This window comes from Plecotus auritus, assembly GCF_963455305.1.
Source record: "Plecotus auritus genome assembly, chromosome: 6".
NCBI lineage: Eukaryota > Metazoa > Chordata > Mammalia > Chiroptera > Vespertilionidae > Plecotus > Plecotus auritus.
In genome coordinates, this window is record NC_137773.1 from 93,908,242 (window position 1) to 93,929,366 (window position 21,125).

The 21,125-nt window shown below is 55.5% G+C and overlaps 3 protein-coding genes across 3 annotated transcripts; 1 reads left to right on the plus strand and 2 right to left on the minus strand.

Moving 5' to 3' along the window:
* Positions 1-587: 587 nt before the first annotated feature.
* On the minus strand, positions 588-4,610 carry BEST2 (bestrophin 2; the record flags this gene model as incomplete). Its single annotated transcript, XM_080675462.1, has 9 exons — positions 588-1,011; positions 1,759-1,913; positions 2,098-2,178; positions 2,263-2,415; positions 2,580-2,657; positions 2,960-3,114; positions 3,248-3,481; positions 4,234-4,328; positions 4,459-4,610. The coding sequence occupies 9 exons, from the start codon at positions 4,608-4,610 to the stop codon at positions 588-590; spliced, it is 1,527 nt and encodes a 508-aa protein (XP_080531588.1).
* A 3,531-nt stretch (positions 4,611-8,141) lies between these two features.
* GET3 (guided entry of tail-anchored proteins factor 3, ATPase) lies at positions 8,142-15,757 on the minus strand. Its single transcript, XM_080674345.1, has 8 exons — positions 15,713-15,757; positions 15,383-15,590; positions 14,411-14,558; positions 10,257-10,405; positions 10,026-10,176; positions 9,188-9,295; positions 8,913-9,110; positions 8,142-8,502 (listed from the first exon to the last, which is right to left on the minus strand). The coding sequence occupies exons 2-8, from the start codon at positions 15,541-15,543 to the stop codon at positions 8,371-8,373; spliced, it is 1,047 nt and encodes a 348-aa protein (XP_080530471.1). The 5' UTR covers positions 15,544-15,590; positions 15,713-15,757; the 3' UTR covers positions 8,142-8,370.
* Positions 15,758-17,332: 1,575 nt separating this feature from the next.
* Positions 17,333-20,629, plus strand: TRIR (telomerase RNA component interacting RNase). Its single transcript, XM_080676663.1, has 3 exons — positions 17,333-17,748; positions 19,801-19,878; positions 20,189-20,629. The coding sequence occupies exons 1-3, from the start codon at positions 17,410-17,412 to the stop codon at positions 20,294-20,296; spliced, it is 525 nt and encodes a 174-aa protein (XP_080532789.1). The 5' UTR covers positions 17,333-17,409; the 3' UTR covers positions 20,297-20,629.
* The last annotated feature ends 496 nt before the right edge of the window (positions 20,630-21,125 follow it).

Here is a 21,125-nt window from a genome sequence, read left to right on the forward strand (position 1 = left end):
GAATCATAAATCAAGGCTGGCAGCAGGAAGCCGTAGTCCTGGGACTGTGGCTGGTACTTTAATGAATGAGTAAAGTTGTGTGCACTGATGGGGCCATTTCAGAGAGCAGACTTTGGAAAGAAGTGGGCAGGGCATCATGAAATAACCTGGAAAATTGCTAAAATCAGACTTAGCATAATGCGTGGCAGGAGAAGTCAGACTAACAACATTGAGTAGAAACCACTAACATTTTATTGAGCACCTATTATGTACAAAGGCTTTAAAGCTGTTATTTCATTCCCATCCTCACAACTCAAAGAGGTAGGCACTCATATCTCCATTTTGTGAAAACAATAAAGGCAGGACACACAGAACCCTTCCAGGCAGTTGGGGGCGGGGGCGCTGGCAGGAAGAATGAGCTGCTCTAAGCTGGAAAAATCCCTTTCCCCTGAGCCCAGGGCCCGCCCACAGGAGACACAGGCCAGACATGAAGGCAGGAGCACAGGTAGCGGGAGCTGGTCTAAAGCCAGCTGATGAAATTCAGATGTCTGCATGGGTGCGGTGTGGGTCTTGATTCCTTGTTCTTGGGGATCTTGAGCCCAAGGGTCTCAAGGTAGATTCTCCTCTTCCTCGCCAATGGGGCTGGGCAGCCAAGGCGGAGCTGGCCCTCTGGGTGCGGGCATGGGCACTGTGGTGAAGGGCTCAGCGTCCAGCCCAGGGACTGGCGGCTCTGGCCCAGTGTGGGGCTCGGGTTCCGGTTCTCGAAGTCCGGAGTCCAACAGTAGGTCCCCACAGTCACACTCCGGGGCTACGCCATCGAGGGCGCTAGTGCCCGCGCAGCTGGCCGCTGTGGACGCCTCCGACACGCAGCTGTTCTTGCGGCGCAACAAGGACAGGCGCCGGCCCAGCAGGCTTCCTGCAGCCATGCCCGGGCCCACCGGCAGGAGGCGCTGCAAGAAATCGCCATGCGCCTCACCAAGCGGCAAGTCCGCGCCGTCCGGCCGCTCAAACTGCATGTCCTCCTTGGCCAGCCTGTGGGACGGAGAGTGGGTCAGCACTGCTACCTCGCCCCTCTCCTTGGTTGACAGAGGTGGGACCGAGGCCCACTGCTTTTCCTGGCTCCACTCACTCATATGTCTCACTTGTCCCAAAAGATCTTGGCCGCTCACCCAAGAGCCAGGCCTTATCCTCTGGCTCTGGTTCTGGCTCTGCTGAAACTTAGGCCTCAAAGCCGTAGTTGTGGCATCGTATTGCCTCTGACCACCCATCCAATCCTCACACACCTTAGCCCTTAGCTCTGACTCCAATTAGTGGCCTGATCCCAGACCTTGACCCCAATCACTATCCTCATAGACTTTTTTTTTTTAAGAAGCAATGGTTTATTTCTATTTTACTTTATATGTGTCTAGAAATTAGTTTTTTTATGTATATTTTTATTTATTTCAGAGAGGAAGGAAGAGGAAGAGAGAGAGAGACACATCAGTGATGAGACGGAATCATTGATTGGCTGTCTCCTGCACATTGGACCGAGCCTGCAACCAGGGCATGTACCCTTGGCCGGAATCGAACCTGGGATCCTTTGGTCCGCAGGCCGACACTCTATCCACTGAGCCAAACCGGCTATGGCTATCCTCATAGATTTTAGCTCTTAGCCCCAAATTTCCAGCTTAGCCGTTAGCCCTGTTGTGGGGTCCCACAGACCGCCCCCCCTCAATTAGACAGTCCCCACAGTGCCATAAGCCTAGCATCCAGCAGGCCCCGCCCACCCCGCTGGCTCACGTGATGTCGAAGGTGGAGCCCTGGAAGGAAGGCTGCAGCCTCAGGAAGGCAGTGGCCGTGGTGTAGGGGGCCCGAGCCTCCGCTGCGTCCCAGTACAGGTCCTTCTCCAGCATGGCCAGGTCATCGTACATCTCGTCCACGGCCAGCATGGACACCTGCAGCCGGGGACACCGTGCTAGGTGGGGGTAACAAAGCACGGGCGCCGAGGCATGGGCCCGCAGGAGTGTGAGGCCAAGGAGAGAAGGATGGTTCAGAGGCGAAGCCTGGGCAAGTCGTGTCAGGGTTGACTGAGGCCAAGACCACTTTGGGAACCTGGGTATGGGCTCAAGGGAGTCTCACCTGGAAGTTGCGGTCGATCAGAAAGTTGGTCTCAAAATCGTCGTCGTCCTCTCCAAAGGGGTTGATGAGCTGCTCTGCTACCTTAGTGGGGAGAAGGGAGGTAAGCAGAGACCTGAGAACCCCTGCCCGCCCCACTCCCGAGCCCAGGCTCAGGGCCCCAGCCACCTTGAGCCAGCCGGCATAGAAGAAGAACTGCAGCAGAGTGAAGACTGGCACAAACAGGTCAAGATTGTGGTCTTTATAGCCCTGTGCAGGGTCTAGGAACTGGCGACCGATGAGGCAGGCCAGGAAGTAACTGTACACTGCGATTGTCACCACCTGGGGGCAGGCAGTGGCCAGGTCAGGCTCTCCTGGCCTCGGGTTCTCTGAGAGACCAGGGCTAGCATCAGGAGTCACTGTGATGGGGTCCTAGCTGGCCCTCCATTTCCCCTTGAGACCAGTGTATCTGACGACGGATCTACGTGGAGGCACTGCGGGATTACCTGGGTGTAGACGAGGGGTATGCTGATCCAGTCGTAGTGAAAGAGCATCGAACACTTGCCCCGAAACACAGTCAGCTCCTGGGGGCAGATGCAAGTTATGGGCGGGCCTGACTCGTGAGCTCACACGTGGGGATTAGGTGTGGGTACTTGGGATGGTGGTGAGTGGTCACCTTGTGCTTCTGGGAGCGCAAGGGAGAGTATTTAGTGGTGAGTGTACACCTGGGGTGGGGGCCGTGAGATAGCTGTGCACCTGGGGGCTGCTAGGTAAGGGTGTTTGGAATCAGCCTCGTGGGAGGCGCGTGGCTCGTTGTCTGACACAGTTCCGGGGCGGGGTACAATTTCTTCGGTATTTTGTATGAATGACCAGCTGGCGAGCCCACCTCCAGCAGCAGTTTAAGGGCGCTGTTGTCACGGATGCGGCCCTCCCGCCGGGCCTGTGCTGCCAGGTTAGAGAACCAGATGCAGGGCACCCAATACTTGTTGTAGGATGAGTTCAAGTTCTCAAACTTCTTGCGCTCCTCGCGGGTCATAAACCCTGGAGGGGTGAGACGGGGGAGGGGGCGGGTCACTCGCCCCGCCTTCTCGTCCTTACTGGGGTCACTCGCCTCGCCCTCCGCCCTCCCTCCCCCTCCGTCTGGCCCAGCTCCCGCTTCCAGCCCGGGCCTCACCAGCCTCCACCACGTGGTCTATGGTGGGGAAGCGCTTGAAGACCGCGGTGCTGACCGAGCGCAGGATGAGGACGGCCGAGAGCCCTGCGTAGCGCATGAGCGTGCGCCGGTAGAGGCGGCCGCGCTCGTCGCGTCCGTGCACCGTGCCAGACACAATGCACATGAGCGCGTCGGGCAGCGGCATGCAGAGGTACTGGTTCCACCAGCGGTGCACCACCAGGTTCACGTAGAAGCCTGCGGCAGAGCCGGAAAGGGGCGCTCGGTGGGGACACGGGCCAGGGGTTTGTGGGCCCAGGGTGTGGGAAGAGGGGTGACATAGAGCCTGCATCAGCAACACCCGGCAGGCTGGTCACCCTGACCCCACGGGGCCACCTGGGCTGGGAACTTGGGGGTCTAGCCCTGAGGTCAGAGTGGCTCGAGCAGCAGTCTGGGTCACTCTGGCTACCTACTTGGGAGTCACCTGAGATGGGGCCTAGGGTCTCAGTATGGAGGCAGAGGCAAAGGGCCCACAGGCAGCTTGCACCGAGGCCACAGGTCGCCCCTGAGCCAGAGACATATGAAGGGGTTGAGCACAGGATCTATGTCCTGGCATAGGCTGGTAACCCCACCGTGTGGGCAGAGAACATGGGAAGGAGGCTGGGAGCCAGGCTTGCCAGAGAAATACAGCCTAGGCTGGACTTGAGAGGTCCCTGGAGGAGGTTCCTGGGGCCGGGACACGGGGAGGGGGCACTAGAATCTTATGCAGACACAGGCGAAGGCCCCGAGGTGACCAGGGGTGAGCATGTGGGTGACATGGAATTCTCAAGGGGCACTGTGGCCAGGTGATATCCAAGGGGCCACGTTTGTATAAAGGACGCAGAAATGGGGGCCTGTGGGGCTGGATTTGAGGGGCGTTTCAGAGAGGCAGGAATGGGGTGTCTCCAAAAGGCATGAATGGCTTCTCGGGATGGGGCATCGGCACAGGGAACTCTGGAGCGCGAACACACCGAGCACGAAGGAGACGGGGATGAGACTGGCATACTGGTCGCAGTAGATGACAAGCTTCTCGAAGTAGCGCTTGTGCCCTTCGGTCAGCACGAAGCTGCGGGAGGGGTGCGGGGTCACGGGCGAGCTCCCTCCCCAGCGCGCGCTCTCTCCCCGCTCCCGGTCCCCGCACGCACACCGGGCCCTTTCCCAGCCCACGCTGGCCCGCACGCCCGCCCGGGCCTCACCGATAGGCCACGCTCAGCGCCATATAGAGTCCGAGGAAGCAGAGCAGCTCCCGCCACAGAAGTTTGTAGATGCTGCCGCGCCACAGCAGCAGCAGCTGCGAGAAGCCGCCGAAGCGCGCGTTGGCCACGCGGGCTGTGTACGTGACGGTCATTGCGGCGCCCAGCCGGTCTGCCCAGAGGAGGTGGGATCGAACGAACGCCCACCTGTGGCGGGGGAACGGGGAGTGGGGGGACCGGAGGGAGGGCTGGGGGCTACGGGCGGGGGTGAAGGTGTACGTATGACTCAGCTCTACGCGTCCTCCCCTGCCCAGCCACCTCCTCAGTCCAGTCTCCTCCCAGCCTTGCTCAGTCCTGTCTCTCGCTGCCAGTCCTCCCCAAGCCTTCTCTGGCAGGCCACCCCTTTCTGGACTCTTGTTCCCCACATCTTGCGCCTACCTCCTCAGGCCGTCTCACCAGCCTCCACATCTCCAAACTCTTGAGTCAACTGAGGTGCCTTCTATCCCATCCCATCCCATCCCATCCCATCCCATCCCATCCCATCCCATCCCATCCCATCCCATCCCATCCCATCCCATCCCACCTGGGCTCCATCTACAGCTTCCCCTACTCCCGGAGTCCCCAGTGCCTCCTTTTCTGGGTTCTCTGACTGCCCCACCCCCATTCCTCTTTCTCAGATCCCACCTGTCCCACCCCTCTCCCCTAGCTCCCAGTCTCTGCCCTTCCTCCACCCCTGCACTCCCTTTTGAAGCCCTAGGAAGCCATCCTCAAGCCTCCAGGCCCCCAGGTTCCCTCCTGCAGCCCCCTGCCTCAAGCTGGCCCCTTCTCCTGCACAGCTGCCCCGGCCTCTCACCCTACCCACTTAATTATCCTTCCCCTTCTTCTGGTTCTTCTTAATCTTTCCTCTCTTCATTCTCCAGCCTTCCAAGCTCTCCACTCCATACTTTGAGGATTCTGATGGATTGCTGCCTGATTCCTGCCCACAAACCCACCTGTCCTCAGGGTCCCCTATTCCCCTGGGCCTGGGCCCTTCTCACCTGGTGGCAGGCGCAGGACACACAAGATGGGCAGGTGGCTTCAACGTTGGGTGTAGCTTAAGCCAGACCCTGGAGTGGGAGGGGGCTGAGGAATGGGCGTGGACAGTCCCTCCCTGGCCCGCACCCCTGGGCTGCAGCCTCAGAAATTTGTAGAAGTCTGGCCAGTTACCTGGAGCAGGGGGAGAACTCCAACCAGGACTCCCTCGCTCCTCCCTGTCTCTCTCCCTGGCAGTCACTGGCAGGTCCAAGGGATCTTGGACCCAGAACTGGGGGGGGAGGGGGGGGGACTGTGTTCTTCCTAGTGACACACACACACACACACACACACACACACACACACAGCTCAGTGGGGCTGGTTCACTCCATAGTCACCTGTAATCATACTGCCACAAAGATGTACTATACTTAGAAACATACATCATAGACCCAGGCACAAATTCAGCTTCCCTCCACACAGACACACCAGCTAAGTGCAGACCCCACCCAGAGCCCAGAGAGTCTTCACACACAGCCACACACCATCCCACAGAGGGTGGTAGCACACAGTTATTCCTGATCTTCCCTGCATGAAGATACACCCGTGGTCACACAACAGATGTGGGAATGCCTGCCCTCTACACAGCTGCACATGCTCCTGGGGGGCCTTAGATCTATCAGTGTTGCAAGGACACACTCATACAACAGTGACCCCTCCTCAACAGTCACAGACGCTCAACAGTCCCATCCAGACAGGTCATACCCAGAACTCATGAAACTCACCTGCATTTGCACATTGATGGGACACCCCTCTCTAATGCCCCCTTAGTGTGGTGTGCAGACATCTCCCTCCCCCATAGACGCACCTCAGATCTCAGACCCTCTCAGCATTGCCGTGAACACACAGGAGAGATGTTTCCCCTTCACAGACCCACCTACAAAGTGGACACTCCTAGCCTGGCACAGGCAGCCTCCCTATCCCATTCCTCAAACACGCAGCCTGGTGTGGGAGGGGTGAAAGCTCTGAGGTCCAGACCCTGGGCCCCTCCAGTCTACCTTGTACGCTAGGAATGTGCATAGCTTTACACGGCTCCACCCGGAAGCCCTGCCAGCCAGGACACCTTGTTCCAAGCCTGGCATATGTCTGCCCCGCCTGGGGTAATTAGGAACTGGCCCAGGCTGGCTACCCTCAAACCCGCTTCTCGCTGTCCAGCTGCCGGACAGCCCATAAAAGTGGATGCAGGTTGGCACTGCTAGCTGTTGGCTCCTGGGTGGGGTGGGGGGCAGGGGACAGGCTTCAAGTTGATGCAGCTCCATTCCTGACCAGCGGCCCCCACTCCCTAGGATGTATATTTATACACACTGCAGCCAGCTTCTCCCCTCCCCGTGCCCATTTTCCTCCTCCAGTTCACAGGGTCCCCACACACTTCTGACTGCTGGACGCCTGCTGGGCTGGGGCAGGTTGCCCAAGCTAGTTCACAGGCTTAATTGTAACAACAAATAGTAACATTTGTAAAGACGTTATTTATTTCACCTCACTGAGTCCTTACAAGCAGGTTATGAAGTTGGTGTTCATCATTCCCACTATCTGGTAGGGAAACTGAGGCTCAAATGACACAGCCTTTTGACAGCACAGCTGGGATTTGAACCCAGGTGGTTCAGCTGGGACCCAGGGGTCTTTGCCACAGGCTGCACTACTGTTTGTTTACAAATGCCACCCCAACATGCCCACACCCGCTTGTGCACACCCAGTACAATTAAGTCCAGGACACATTTGGGCTTGTGGCTGGGTTCCCCTTACATGCACGCACACCCTCACACACCCAGACCCTGGGTGTGCAGTTTGAACACTTCCTGACTCATGCATGTCCTCAGGTACTTCTTGTCCATTTCCTCCACCCCAACCCAGCTCTGGCTTGGAACCTGCAAACACGAGGTCATGCCAGTGCTGGGTCCCCCAGGTGGAGATGAATGTGGCTGTCTAGGCAGTTGCAGAGTGAAGGGGATAAGGGGGCCCACTGGATGCCTTCCAGGGTGCTGTGCCAACTGATCCTTCCAGGGTCAGGTGAATTTGTCCCATGGCTCTGTGACTGGCCACACTTGCCTCCCTTTTAGAGATGAAGTTCAAACTATAGGAAAAAGTGAGGCCACTCAGTGAGATGGCTCTAAGTTAGGACTTCAGGGATACCTTCGGCCTGAGTCCTCTACCATCATGTCACCTAATCTGTTCCTGGTTGTAGCTGGGCTGGGTGGAGCGGATTCCATCCCACTTGGGGGGGGGGGAGGCAGGAATTGGGGGGTGGAGACTGTTAATCCCTAGTCTGGCCAGCCCAGCCTCTGCCCAGGGTGCCCACTAATTTCCAAACCAAACAGCAGGCAGTACTGGGCCGCTGCCTGCCTAATCCACTCCCCACCCGCCTGAACTTCTCCAATGGGCCTCCTGGTTCCCACACCCGTTGAGCCTCAAAGGAAGGGGGTATATGCCAATTCAGGCATATGACAGGGACACCACTACCCATAGAGCTAGAAAAAGCATCCCCTTACTGAAGACACCCACCTTCCAAAATTGCCATAATAAACACACATCTTTGTTAGTCTGTTGTGACTGTATCCCTCTAGCTGTGACATCTTTGTGCAGTGTACAACTGTTCATGGAGGCGCTGACTCCAAAATCCTTGTATCAATACCCACAGTAGTTTAAGATCATTTTATTGAGAAGCGAGAGGCGGGGAGAGGTGAGGGGCAGCTACAGCCACCCCAGCCCCACCAGGGGGAACAGACCCCCTCCCCGCCTCCCACCTCAAGTGGCTCCCCCTGTACTATGGGGGGGACTTTGTGCAAACTCTACCCCGGTGGGGTGGAGATTGGGTGGAAATGGTAGCAGCTGGGGCTGGCAGCAGTGCTACTGGGTGCTGGGCGGCTTGTAGGGCTCCAGGAGGAGGGCAGAGAAGGTGTTGACCTTGTCCGCCCCCCGCACCTCATGGGGAAGCAGAGGCAGCTTCACAATGTGGAAGTCTTCATACAGGTCCTCCATCTGTGGCCAGGGCAGGGAGCAGAGGACATTGGTCAGGGGGCTGGCTGCAGGCAGGGACAGAATGTGGGTAGATCCAAGGGGTTGAGATGGGGGCCTCCCAGGGTCAGTCTTCATAGGGTCACAGGTGGGAGTGGTGCCAGTGAGGTCAAAGTTTCCAGGGTTGGACCTCTCGCTCCCCAGGGTCAGAGGTATCCAGGCCAGGCCAGCCATATTCCTTCATGGCCAGAATTAGGGGGAAGGGACTGAAGTAGGGGTGAAGAGCAGGAGGCTCGGGCAGAGGTCAGAGGGAGGATGGAGCAAAGATTCAGAGCGCAGAATAAATGACTGGGGGTGCCATGGTTAGGATGGGCCGGGTCCCCACTGCCAAGATCAGAGGTTTGAGGGCTGGGTGGATGGCTGGGCATGCACACCTGGTCCAGGTACTTGGCCTGGATCTTATGGCGGGCCTCACACATCTTGCAGGGCTTCTCAGGGTCTGGGAAGACGAGTTGGTTGACAATGATGTTGTGCGTGTCGATCTTGCATTTGGCCAACTCTTGGATCAGCCGCTCTGTCTCATACAGAGACAGGAACTCGGCAATGCACACACAGATGAAAGTCGTCTGCTCCTGCAGGATGTGAGAGGACAGTGAGGGCCAGGTGCTGGCCCCGGAGCCTCTCACTGTCTATGTGCACCATGACTCACAGGATCCTTGAACTGCTCGCTGACAGAGCGGATGACAGGCAGCGTCTCTTCCAGCTTGGAGGCCAGCTGGTCTGCATTCATATCCCCTAGGCCCAGCATGTTGCACATCTGGGAAGAGGACATGGGAGGGCTTGAGGCTTACCTGGGGCCATTATACCTCCTAGGTTGGGGGCCTGCTAACCACCTCCCAGTGGTTAAAAGCCTGGGCCCTTGAGTAGACCACAGGGGGCAAATCCCAGCTCTGCCTCTTTTGGGGGGCTATAGCCAGGTGGCTTGACCGGAATGCTTAGTTTCCCCCTGTGTAGACCTTACCTCCAAGGGCTGGTATGTTACATGAACTGAAACATGTCATGTGCTCAGAACAGTGCCTGGCACAAAGTAAGCGCTCTACAAATGTGACTAATCTGGGACACAGGTACCCAAAGGGGGATCACACACACCACCTTGGAGGTAGGATGTGTGTAGAAGTGGGGCTATCATGTGATCATGCTAATAACAGGGACACTTGCATGCTCTCCATTTGACAGACAAGGAAGGTGAGGCCCAGAGAGATGAAGTGACTTGCCTTAGGTCACGTTAGAGTGCAAAACATTTGAACCTGGGCTGTCTGGCTCTTGAATATGTGCTTTCAAGCTGTCTGGAGTACTCAGCAGGTAGGGACAGGGACACCAAGTCCCCCATAATGAAGATCCCCCATAATGAAAGTCCCCTCCCCCGCATTGGGAATCGTGGACCCAGAGGAGTTGTGTGTGAGAAATGCTTTTATCACTGCACATCTGGGGGCCTGGGGACTGGCTCCCACTCAGGGGACACCTGGATGCCCTGGGGCCCTGCCTGCCTGTGAGATGAAGGGGCTGATCTGGTTCTTGATCTGCATGAGGCGGCCTAGGCCCCGCTCCACGATGGTGGGGAAGTTGAGCAGCCTCAGCGTGTGACCCGTGGGCGCCGTGTCAAACACCACCACTGAGAAGTTCATGCCCTTCACCAGCCTGCGGGGAGATGAAGGTCAGGCCCACTCTGCTCCCTCTTCCACCCCAGTCCCAGGCAGCACTAGCCTGCTGGGCCTGACCTCATGACCTCTGCATAGCTCATGGCCTCGTCAATGCCTGGGAAAGCGCTCATGGCCTCCTGCATCATCTTCTTGCCCATGCTCAACATGTTGTCCTCCTCGAAGAACTCGTCAGGCAGCTCTGCCACTCCAAGGCTGGGGTCAATCTCCTGGGGGGGCGGGGAACAAAAGGGATCAAGACTCAGGCTGCTACTGCTACTCCAGGGCTTTCTCATCTGGGTGGGCACCAGGGCCAGGGGAGCCCGTAGAGGGCCCCAACCTCAGCTCTGCATCAGGTCCCATCAGGGAAGAGGCTGGGGAGACCCCCAAGGTGCCATGGCCCTCCCTCAGGCATTAAGGTCTTCCAACTGCACAAAGGGTCAAACAATTTTAAAAAACAGATGGAAAGCTGCAAATTGGGATTAGTGTCCACAGAGGGAAGCCAAAGCCCTCCGCAGGGCTTTCACCGGCTATTCCCCCACCTGGCCCCTGATTGCTTCCAGATTTTCTCTAATGTGAGTCTTCCCTCACCATCTCACCTAACAGGGCAGACACAGTCCTCACTGTCCCGCCTTCCTTTCTCCTTAACATCCAGCCTCCCTTCACATGATATGCTCATCACATTTCTCATGTCTCCCCACCCAGAATGTCAGCCCCATGAGGACACCAGGAACTGTCTGGCACACAGGACGTCCTCAACATAGATGTGGAATCTACAAAGATATGACCACCCTTGGGGACTCTGGCCAGTCCTGGACTCGATGCCTCCTTTTCTATCCTCCTCCTGTATCACCTCTTCTTGGTGACTTCACAGGTCCTGTGATGAAGTCTCCCTCACTGGACTCAGAGGTCCACTTCCCTGCATAAAGCTTGTGTATCCACTGCCCCACCTATCACACCCAGTCACACCCTTGATGGGTTATTCCTAGTCACTGGGTCACATCTGAGCTCACATACCCCATTCTCTGACCTGGGCCTCCTTGCCTCCCGCTTCAGTTATTATTATTATTTTAAAATATATTTTTATTTATTTCAGACAGGAAGGGAAAGGGAGAGAGATAGAAACATCAATGATGTGAGAGAATCATTGATCGGCTGCCTCCTGCATGCCCCACACTGGGGATGGAGTCCACAACCCATGCATATGCCCTGACCGGGAATCGAACCGTGACTTCCTGGTTCATAGGTCGATGCTCAACCTCTGAGCCACGCCGGTCGGGCTATTATTTTTTAAATATGTTTTTATTGATCTCAGAGAGGAAGGGAGAGATAGAAACATTAATGATGAGAGAATTATCTATTGGCTATCTCCTGCAAGCCCCCTACTGGGAATCAAGCTCGAAATCAGGGCATGTGCCCTGCCTGGGAATCAAACTGTGACCTCCTGTTTCATGGGTGAATGCTCCACAACTGAGCCACGCCAGCTGGGCCTGCTTCAGTTATTTAAACCTCTTTGGGCCACCTCATTCCCTCTCCCCTGACCCCAGTTCACTGTCGGTGTCCCTCTTGGCCGGCACCCTTATCCGGCCCAGGCTCCATAGGCTGCCTCTACAAACACACCCCCTTCCCTCTGTGGTTGGCAAAATCCTTATCCCGGTTATTACTGGGTCTCTGGTGGCTACACTTAGGTGAACACGAGAGGAGCACACCTGACAAATAAATCCCACCTTGCTCCCCATTTTTTTTTTTTTTAAATACATTTTATTGATGTTTTACAGAGAGGAAGGGAAAGGGATAGAGAGTCAGAAACATCGATGAGAGAGAAACATCGATCAGCTGCCTCCTGCACACCTCCCACTGGGGATGTGCCCGCAACCAAGGTACATGCCCTTGACTGGAATCGAACCCGGGACCCTTCAGTCCGCAGGCCGACGCTCTATCCACTGAGCCAAACCGGTTTCGGCTTGCTCCCCATTTTTAATCACAAACTCCAATGGGCACTCAACAGCCAGACAATCCACTCTTGTGAGTGTTTATGTCGCATCTTATGCCTCCTCAACCCCCTTCTGTCCCATTCGCTCCTTGCTCTCTGCTGAGACTTGTGCCTCAGAGAGAAAGAAAAGCCATTGGCTGTCAACACCTTTATCCCTTCTCCCCAGGAAATGCCCCAGTCCCTCCACATTGCCTCCGCATCCCTGGCCCTGGAGGAGTCCATGTAATAGGTCTGTGCGCTGTATGTAGCTCACTCCCACCTGAGGACAGTCCTCTGTCAGCATCCTCACTCCTTCCTGCAACATTACTTGTCCCTCCCTGGTAAAGTATTTGCATTGACAAACATGCTCTAACATCTCCTTTCTCAAAAAAGCCCTCCTCAACCCCCCTTCTGTCTCCCTCTAGTGATGGCCCCATTTCTCAGCCCCCCATCATGGAGATCACTGTCTCCATTTCCTCAGCTCACCCATTCCAGACAGGCTTTTGTCCCCACTCACCAGTGGTCTCTCTAAAACTGATGTACCCGCTGGAGCAAACAACCTCTTTCTGCCCAAGTTCCTTTGTCCTCCTGGAGCTTAGGAGACTATAACCTCTGGCTCTCCTCCCACCTCCCTGGTGACTCCTTCTTAGCCTCCTTCACTTCTGGACCCTAAATACTGACATGCCCTCAGGTTGTTTCCAGGCCTCTCTGTTCTCTCACACAGCTTTAAATACCACCCTTGGGACAATGACCCCCAAATCACTATCAACTTCCTCTGAGCCCCAGGCTCACATAGTTAAGGCACTGTCCTGGTGTCCCCACTGAGATGTCCAGTGGGCACCTTGGATTCACTGTGGTCAAAATAGAATTCTTGACTTGTCCCTTCTAAACCTGCTTCTCTCCTAGTCTTCCTTATCCCAGCTGCTCAGGGGCCAACCAAGAGATGTATTTAGCCATAGACAGTTTGGCTCAGTGGATAGAGTGTTGGCCTGTGGACTGAAGGGTGCCAGGTTCGTTTCCGGTCAAAGGCACGTACCTCAGTTGCAGGCTTGATCCTTGGCCCCAATCAGGAAGTGTGTGGGAGGCAACCAATCGATGTGAGAGAGACACATTGATGTTTCTCTCTCTGTCTCTCCCCCTACCTTCCACCCTCTCTTAAAGTAAAAATTCATTTCTTTCTCTCACCCATTATAACCAAGCAGTTGTATTGCTTTATTTCCAAGAGACATCCCAAAACCAACCTTTCTCCCCCAACACTCTGCCTCCATCTTAGTACTGGCTGCCATCATCTCTTGCCTGGTCACTGCCCCAGGCTCCTTGTTAATTCCTTACTTCCAGCCTCAATTTATAATCCACTAGAGGCCTGGTGCACAAAATTTGTTGTCCCTCAGCCCGGCCTGCACCCTCTCCAATCTGGGACCCTTTGGGGTATGTCCGACTGCTGGTTTAGATCGGGCCTGATCTAAACTGGCAGTCGGACATCCCTCTCACAATCCGGGACTGCTGGCTCCTAGCCGCTCACCTGTCTGCCTGCCTGATCGCCCCCTAACTGCTCCCCTGCCAGCCTGATTGACGCCTAACTGCTCCCCTGCCGACCTGATCACTCCCAACTGCCCTCCCCTGCCGGCCCGATCACCCCCAACTGCCCTCCCCTGCAGGCCTGGTCCCCCCCAACTGCCCTCCTATGCGGGCCTGGTCACCCCCAACTGCCCTCCCTTGCAGGCCTGGTCCCCCCCAACTGCCCTCCCCTGCTGGCCTGGTCACCCCCAACTGCCCTCCCCTGCCAGCCCAATCACCCCCAACTGCCCTCCCCTGCCGGCCATCTTATGGCAGCATCACACGAGGGTATTGCGCGAGGGCGTAAAGCCACCTAGGCTTTTATTATATAGGATTCTCCGCATGGCAGCCACAGGGAACTTGTCAAGGCTATGACATTGCCCTGCTCAAAATGAACAGCTTCCTATTAAACTTGGATTCAAGGCCAAACTGCTCCCAGTGACCTACAAAGTCCTTCACCACAAGGCTCTGATTGACCTCTCTGATGTCTCCCTCCCCTTGCTCACTAAGCTCCAGTCACTCTGGCTTCCTTTTTGCTCCACAAGCATTCCTCAGTTGTTTCCCTGTGGGTATGTTGAAGAAGGGGTGAAACTGGAATGACTAAGGATGTAGACTGGGCAAAACATTGTAGCTGATGGTAGATGTTCACAGGAAAGACCTGAATGGGCCTTGGCCAGAATGGGGAGCTGAACCTTGCTCTACTCACCATGGCAAAGAGGTTGTCATAGCCTTTGACCTTGGTGGGCACCTTGGAGAACTTCTGGTCAAATGCATCGGAGATGTTGTGGGCTGGGTCCGTAGAAATGATAAGAACACTCTCCCGCCCCTTGGATAGCTGGACTGCTAGGCTGCAGCTGGGCAAGGAAAAGGTCAAAAGGTAGGGAGTAAGGGGTCAGGGTCTGCTCCCTAGGTCTGCAGGGGGAGATGTGAGGTTCAGAAGCAGGGGCCCTGAGAATAAGGGTAATTGCGGGATCAATCCTCAATTTCTGTACAGGGACCTTCTCAGATCTTACCTAAGACCACTCTAGCTGGCTAGAGTGGCGAGGTTCAGTGTGGCCTAATGCCTGCTTCTTGTTTGCTGGCACAGAATGGCATGGTCCAGCTGTCCAGCCAGCATAACTAAGGGGTCCCTTGCACCCCCTCAACGCTAAGCTAAGGGGTCCCTTGAACCTCCTACTACACTCGGGATGGTTCAGTCCCATTTGTTCAGGATAATTTGCCCCAGGAATCCCTCCCTCTCCTACCGGTTGATTGGAATAGTCTGATCACGTACCCTCTTTCCCTCCGTACACCACAACCCCACCCCCACGTGGACACAGAATAGCAAGTTTCACCAGACTAGGATCGTTTGTTCCGGTGCCCCTCCCCAGACTCTGAGCTCACTGGGGTATGGCCCAGCAGACGGGGACTTGTAAGTGCTCTCCCGGCCCCTGTGCGCTGGGTTCAGTGTGATTCGGCCCTTGAGCCCTAACGGGAATGGTCCAACTCAGAGGGTGCTAGGCCTGAATTCAGAAGGTATCTTCCAATTTGCTCCAGGTAACTTCTGGAGAGTACATCTCGGAAGACCCCGGCGCACCTCCCGTGTCCGGCTCGGGGTGGAAAAGCCGGTCCCTGGCCGTCCCCTTCGCCTAGTGGTACATCCCACCGGTCTTCCCGGCTCCCGCCGCGGCCTCCTTACCTGCAGGTGGTCTTGCCAACGCCACCTTTGCCCCCGACGAAGATCCATTTAAGGCTGCGCTGCTCGATGATGTTGCTAAGCGTGGGTTCCAGCGGCTCCACATCAGGCGCATCCTCGAACTCCTCCGCTTCAACCCCCCACCCGGCCACCCCTGCCGCCATCTTGAAACCGGCTCATGTGACCAAGCGGAGCGCACCACGCCAAGCACCTACAGGGGAAATTCTCTGTCATATCTCCATCAGGACTAGCAGCCCGAGAGAAGTTCCTCATACCCCGATTTTTAGGCGCTATAGTAGTTATATTTCCAATATTCTCCTTTCCAAGGTTTACCTTGTTGATCTCTCGATTATGTTTTCTCACAGATGCCCCCTGCTTAATTAACATATTGGTACGTTCCAGAATACTCCCCTTCACTGATTGGAGCCTAAGTCTCGCAGCACTCTTTTCATTGGCTACTTTTTTTTTTTTTTACTTTCACCAATCACTCGCATGTTCCGGTAGTCTCCATCCTCTCCTTAGCAACCAACCAAACACCCGGTCCATACCCTTTCCCTGAAGTTAGATCCCAGATTCGCCCGCCCTGGCCTGACTCTATATAGGCTCAATCTCATGTCGATCATTTCCCCAATTCTTTAAATTGGGTCCCCAAATCGTCTCATGTCCGTCTCCTTTGTGAGCCACCTGGGATCCTCACGCAAAGCAATCAGACAAATTGATTAGTTGACTGAAGACGTATCCTGAGGCTGCGAATGGGCTAGACTAGAGGGAGAACGACTCCAGTTGTGTGCAAGGTCCGCAGATCCTTGTCCAGTGCTCCCAGAACCCCCATGCTGGGCAGATCAGAGCAGGGATCATACTTTCAACTGCGTTCCTTGTGTTTCCTATTCCCGAAAACCTTATTGCAGTTTGCTCCCCATGGAAAGGGAGACTCCAGTTTAGCGAATTCCCCCTGTTGGATCTCGGCAAAGGACAGGAATACAAGCTGGGTACCAGGCCCTTGGCGGACACTTTTTTTTGTGTGTGTGTATGTGTTTGTTTTTAAGATTTTTATTGCTTTGGCCGGTGTGGTTCAGTTGGTTGAGACTCCTTCCATGTACCAAAAGGTCGCCGGTTCCATTCCCAGTCAGGGCACATGCCCGGGTAGCGGGCTCTATCCCTGGTTGGGGGTGATGGTGGCTGGAGGCAGCTGATCATATCGATGTTCTCTCTCTCTCTCTCTCTCCCTTTTTCTCTAAAATCAATTTTAAAACATTTAAAAATATTTTTATTGGTTTTTAGAGAGAGAGAAGAAACATCGATGGGCTGCCTCCTGCACGCCCCCTACCGGAGGCTCCGGCCCGCAATCCGGGCATGTGCCCTGAGGGGAATGGAACTAACAACCTTTCCGGGGATGGGACGACACTCAACCAACTGCGCCACATTGGCCAGGTCTTGGCGGACACTCTCGATAATAAGCTGGGGGACTCCCGTTTAGAAATCCCAAATTATACCCTGATTCTGAGATGGGGCCCCCAGCTCCACGGAGCTCCCAAATGAGAGCTCCATCCCAGGGACAGGTAATCAACCCAGAACAACCTCATTTCTAGTCCGGAAATCCAGGCTAGATATGCTCTCTAGACTTAGTTAGGGACCTATGTTCCAAGGTGTCAGTTGAGCACACAGCCTCAAAAGGGATCCCTCTCCTCACTGAGATTATCTCTGGAGCCAAGAAGGGGATCCTAGTCACGGAAAGCTATGCCCCCCAGTCTCAAGCGAAAACCTCATTCCTGAGAGCCAGCTACACCATGTCTCTGTAATGCCCGCCCAAGTCTAGCTGAACGTAAAAGTCCTCGGAGCGGAGCCCGCGGATCCGCCGGCCAATTTTTACCCCTCCTTCGCTCCGCCCCTCAGGTTCCGCCTCCACTGCTGACGCTTTTAGGATCAGACCGCTCTTCCCGGCATGCATTGCCTGGGACCTGACTAGTCGGGCGCCAAGCGCGGGCCGGAGCGGCCTTCCCGGAATCCTTTGCGCAGCACCTGGTGACAAAATGGCTGCCCGAGGGAGACGGGCGGAGCCTCCAGGCCGGGAGGCGCCGGGCCCCGCGGCGGGCAGCGGCGGCGGGAGCCGATGGGCTGAGTCGGGGCCTGGGACATCGCCCGAGAGCGGGGACGAGGAAATGTCGAGCCCGGTGTCGGGCGGCGTGAACTTGTTCGCCAACGACGGCAGCTTCCTCGAACTGTTCAAGCGGAAGATGGAGGAGGAGCAGCGGCAGCGGCAGGAGGAGCCGCCTCCGGGCCCGCCGCGATCCGATCAGCCAGCTACCGCCGCCGCCGGGGGTCCCGGGGATCCGAAGAGGAAGGGCGGCCCGGGCCCCACGCTCAGCTTCGTAAGGAGCCGCGGGGGTGGGGGGAGGGCGCCAGGGCCTTCCTTGGCAGGGGGAATCGGGCCCGAGAAAGGGAATCGGGATCCAGGGCCACCCTCCGGCCCCGAAGAGGGTTACATCCAGGTCTCTCGCTGAAGATTGCGGAACCTGGATTCCCCACGAGAGAGATTTGGGGGCGAAGATAGAGCTTCCCCGTAGACTGCCCGTGAGAACCGGGAGCCGGGAGTGGGGAAACCAGGATACCAGGATTCCTTTTTGAGTGGTGCCATAACTGTGGATACTGGGACCATCTCCCACTACTCGGAAGGGGAGCAGATCTGGAGCCTAAGATGTGTGGATTAGAAACTCAAACCGCTTACTGTGTGACCTTAGGAAATTTGCTTAGCTTCCCTGAGTCTCATTCGTCCAGTGTCCGTTTATTGAGCACTTTACCTTGTGCTGGGCATTGTGCTAGGTGTTGGATATGCCCTGGTGAACATGACAGACAAGATCGCTGCTTTCCTGGAGCGTCTGTGATGACCTATCTTTATTTTTTGTATTTGAAAAATGAACATCTCTTCTGATGTGATGAGAAGTCAATGAGGCCATCCTGGAAAAGTATCATGGGGCTTGTCTGATAGAAAGGGCTAAACCAGTTGTTCTTTTTTTACTTTTTGAAATTAAAAAAAAAAAGGATTTTTTTCTTAAATTAGGAAAGGAGAGAGAGAGTTAGACAGACAGTGATTTGTTGTTCCACTTATTTATGCATTCATTGGTTGATTCTTGTATGTGCCCTGACCCAAGATCAAACCCGAAACCTTGGCGAGTTGGGTCCATGCTCTAACCAGTGAGTGACCCAGCCATGGTCAGTCCTCAATTGGAGATGATCTTCCTATTTAGGGAAGTGTGGAGACATTTTTGGTGTCAGAACTGGGGCAGAGGGAGCTGCTGACATTTGAGTAGAGACCAGGGACAGGGATGTTGCTCAACATTGTTCAAGTGCCCTCCTTGAACCCCCACTCCAAATTCCCCAGCAAAGAATGATCCAGCTCCAAAAGTCATTAGTGTGAGATTGAGAAACTTTGGGTTAAATAAATGGCATCTCTATTGATTGTTCATTCTGAGCTTGCTTTGTCTCTGGTGTTGAGATCAAGTCCCTGTGGTGTGGGGAAAAAATACCAAAAGTTGAGAATAACGGACTGGGGGGGTCAAGTTTCTTCATCCACCAAAAATGGGTGTGAGACTAGTCCCAGCTATGCAGGTCACTTAATGCCTGGTTGATGGGTGGAGAGATAGGATGATGCCTTTCAAGCTTGTTGCTGCCTGTGGGGCACAGGAAGCATCAGTCAATGGGAGAAGATGGAGGACCAGGACTAGAGCCCGAAGTGAGGCTTCTGTTTGAGGAAGGGGAAATATCAGGAGCTGGGTTGGTGTGAGAACTGTGGAAGCTGAGTGGGAGTAGTCGTCCCTGCCTTTTCATTTATTCATTGAGGGGCTGTTTCAGAGCACCCTCAAAGAGGCCAGGCCAGATTAGGTTCAGGGGACATGGTGTTGCTTGGTGGTTAAGGATGCTGCTCTGTGGCTTGGACCCACTCGACCCTAAATCAGTCTCATTGTTTGCTGCCAACATGACCAAGGGTACAGGCCTCTCCTTCTCAAAAATTGGTGTGGTTGTAACTATGAAAGTGAAAGGAGGTGATACATGCACAGGGCATGGCATACAGTAAGTGCTTAATAAAAGGAGCTGTTGTTGCCTGCGTGGTCACTGCTAGGGGAGGGTGAGGCTTCAGCATGGAGAGTGAGGACAGAGCCTGTCCCCACTGGTGTGGGGGTTCTTCTTGCTCCCTGGGAGGGCATCCTGGGGGCCCAGGACTGCTGGGTATCATGGGCCCAGGGCAGGCGCTAAGAGTCGCGTGTGCTCCTTTCTGATTGCTGCGCAGGTTGGCCGGCTGGCGGAGCTGGGCGCGGCGTCAGGACGGGCCACCGGGCCGGGCTAGGAAGGTGTAGTGGGCCTCAGCGCCGCCAAGGGCGGGCCCGACTCCTGTAACCGTTGCAGTCTTCTGTCCCTTCACCCAGGTGGGCAAGCGCAGAGGCGGGAACAAACTAGCCCTCAAGACGGGAATAGTAGCCAAGAAGCAGAAGACGGAGGATGAGGTGAGCAGGCCAGGTTTGGGGGCTACCCATGCGGCCTTTCCTTAACAGCCTCAGCACTGGCTAACCAGCCCTGTCCCTCCCTATCTAGCATCTGGACCTTGGATGTGGGGGTGCTGGCTGGGGGAGGACGGCTTTCAACAAGGTCTCCAGATAACATTTGACTCTGAATGTCTTTACCTCAAATCCAGGACCTCTGGGTGGTGACACTGGGGTGGGTCAGCTGTCTCAGGACAGTCCTGACCCCAGTTCCTGGCCTCCCTGGTATCCCCTTCCCAACCTCCTGTGTGTGCCCCTGCCCCCCTCCCCACAGGTATTAACAAGTAAAGGTGATGCATGGGCCAAGTACATGGCAGAAGTGAAAAAGTACAAAGCCCACCAGTGCGGCGATGATGATAAAACTCGGCCCCTGGTGAAATGACCCCCTTCCCCCGTCTGCCCACGGCCTGGGACTCTCTGCGATGTACATAACTATTTAATGCGGCAGCAGCGGCGGCGGCAGCAGCCCTTCCCCCCAAGGACTTAAACACAGAAGGAAACCAAGATGCTTCCCGCAGCCGTGGAAGATCCTCCAGGACTCTTTTTTACCTTGAGCACTTGCCTCCTGAGACTTCATAGAACAGTGGTTTACTGTCCCCTCTCTTCCCACCTCCTTGCTCTCTCTGGCTCTTCCTATCTTCCTTTTCTCACCCTCCCCTTCCTCCTTCCTTTAGCCATCACTTCTGGGAAGTAAAGAACTTGACTTAGTGCCGGAGCTGTGTGCTTGGTTTGCCTTCTTTGCTCCTTCCAACCTAAAGCCTACCCTGCTACACTTTTCAAAGTCTGGATCTGGCCTGGCGAGAGGGACTTTGGGGTCTGGGGAGGATGGGGGTATGTCCTGTCACTAGGCCTGGACTCTTCCCTAGACCCTTTTCCCCCCACCCCTGACTGTTGCTGCTGATGTTCAGTCCCATTTGACTGGGCCAAAGCTGTTATTCAGCAGACACTGAGTACCTATTCTGTGCCTGGACTGGGGCCACAACAGTGAACAGAACAGATGATGCTTGCCCTGCCCTTGTGGAAGGAAACAGACAAAAAGGGGAAGCCATTTTGGGAGGTGCCTGTGAAGAAGTACAGGGTAGAGGCTGGGGGAGGGTGTCTATTTTCATTGACATATGATCAGGGGCCTGAGTGAGGTGAGGAAATGAGTTCTAGGTAGAGGGATCAGCCAGTGTAAAGACAGGCCAGAGTGCCTGGCCCTTATGGGGAGC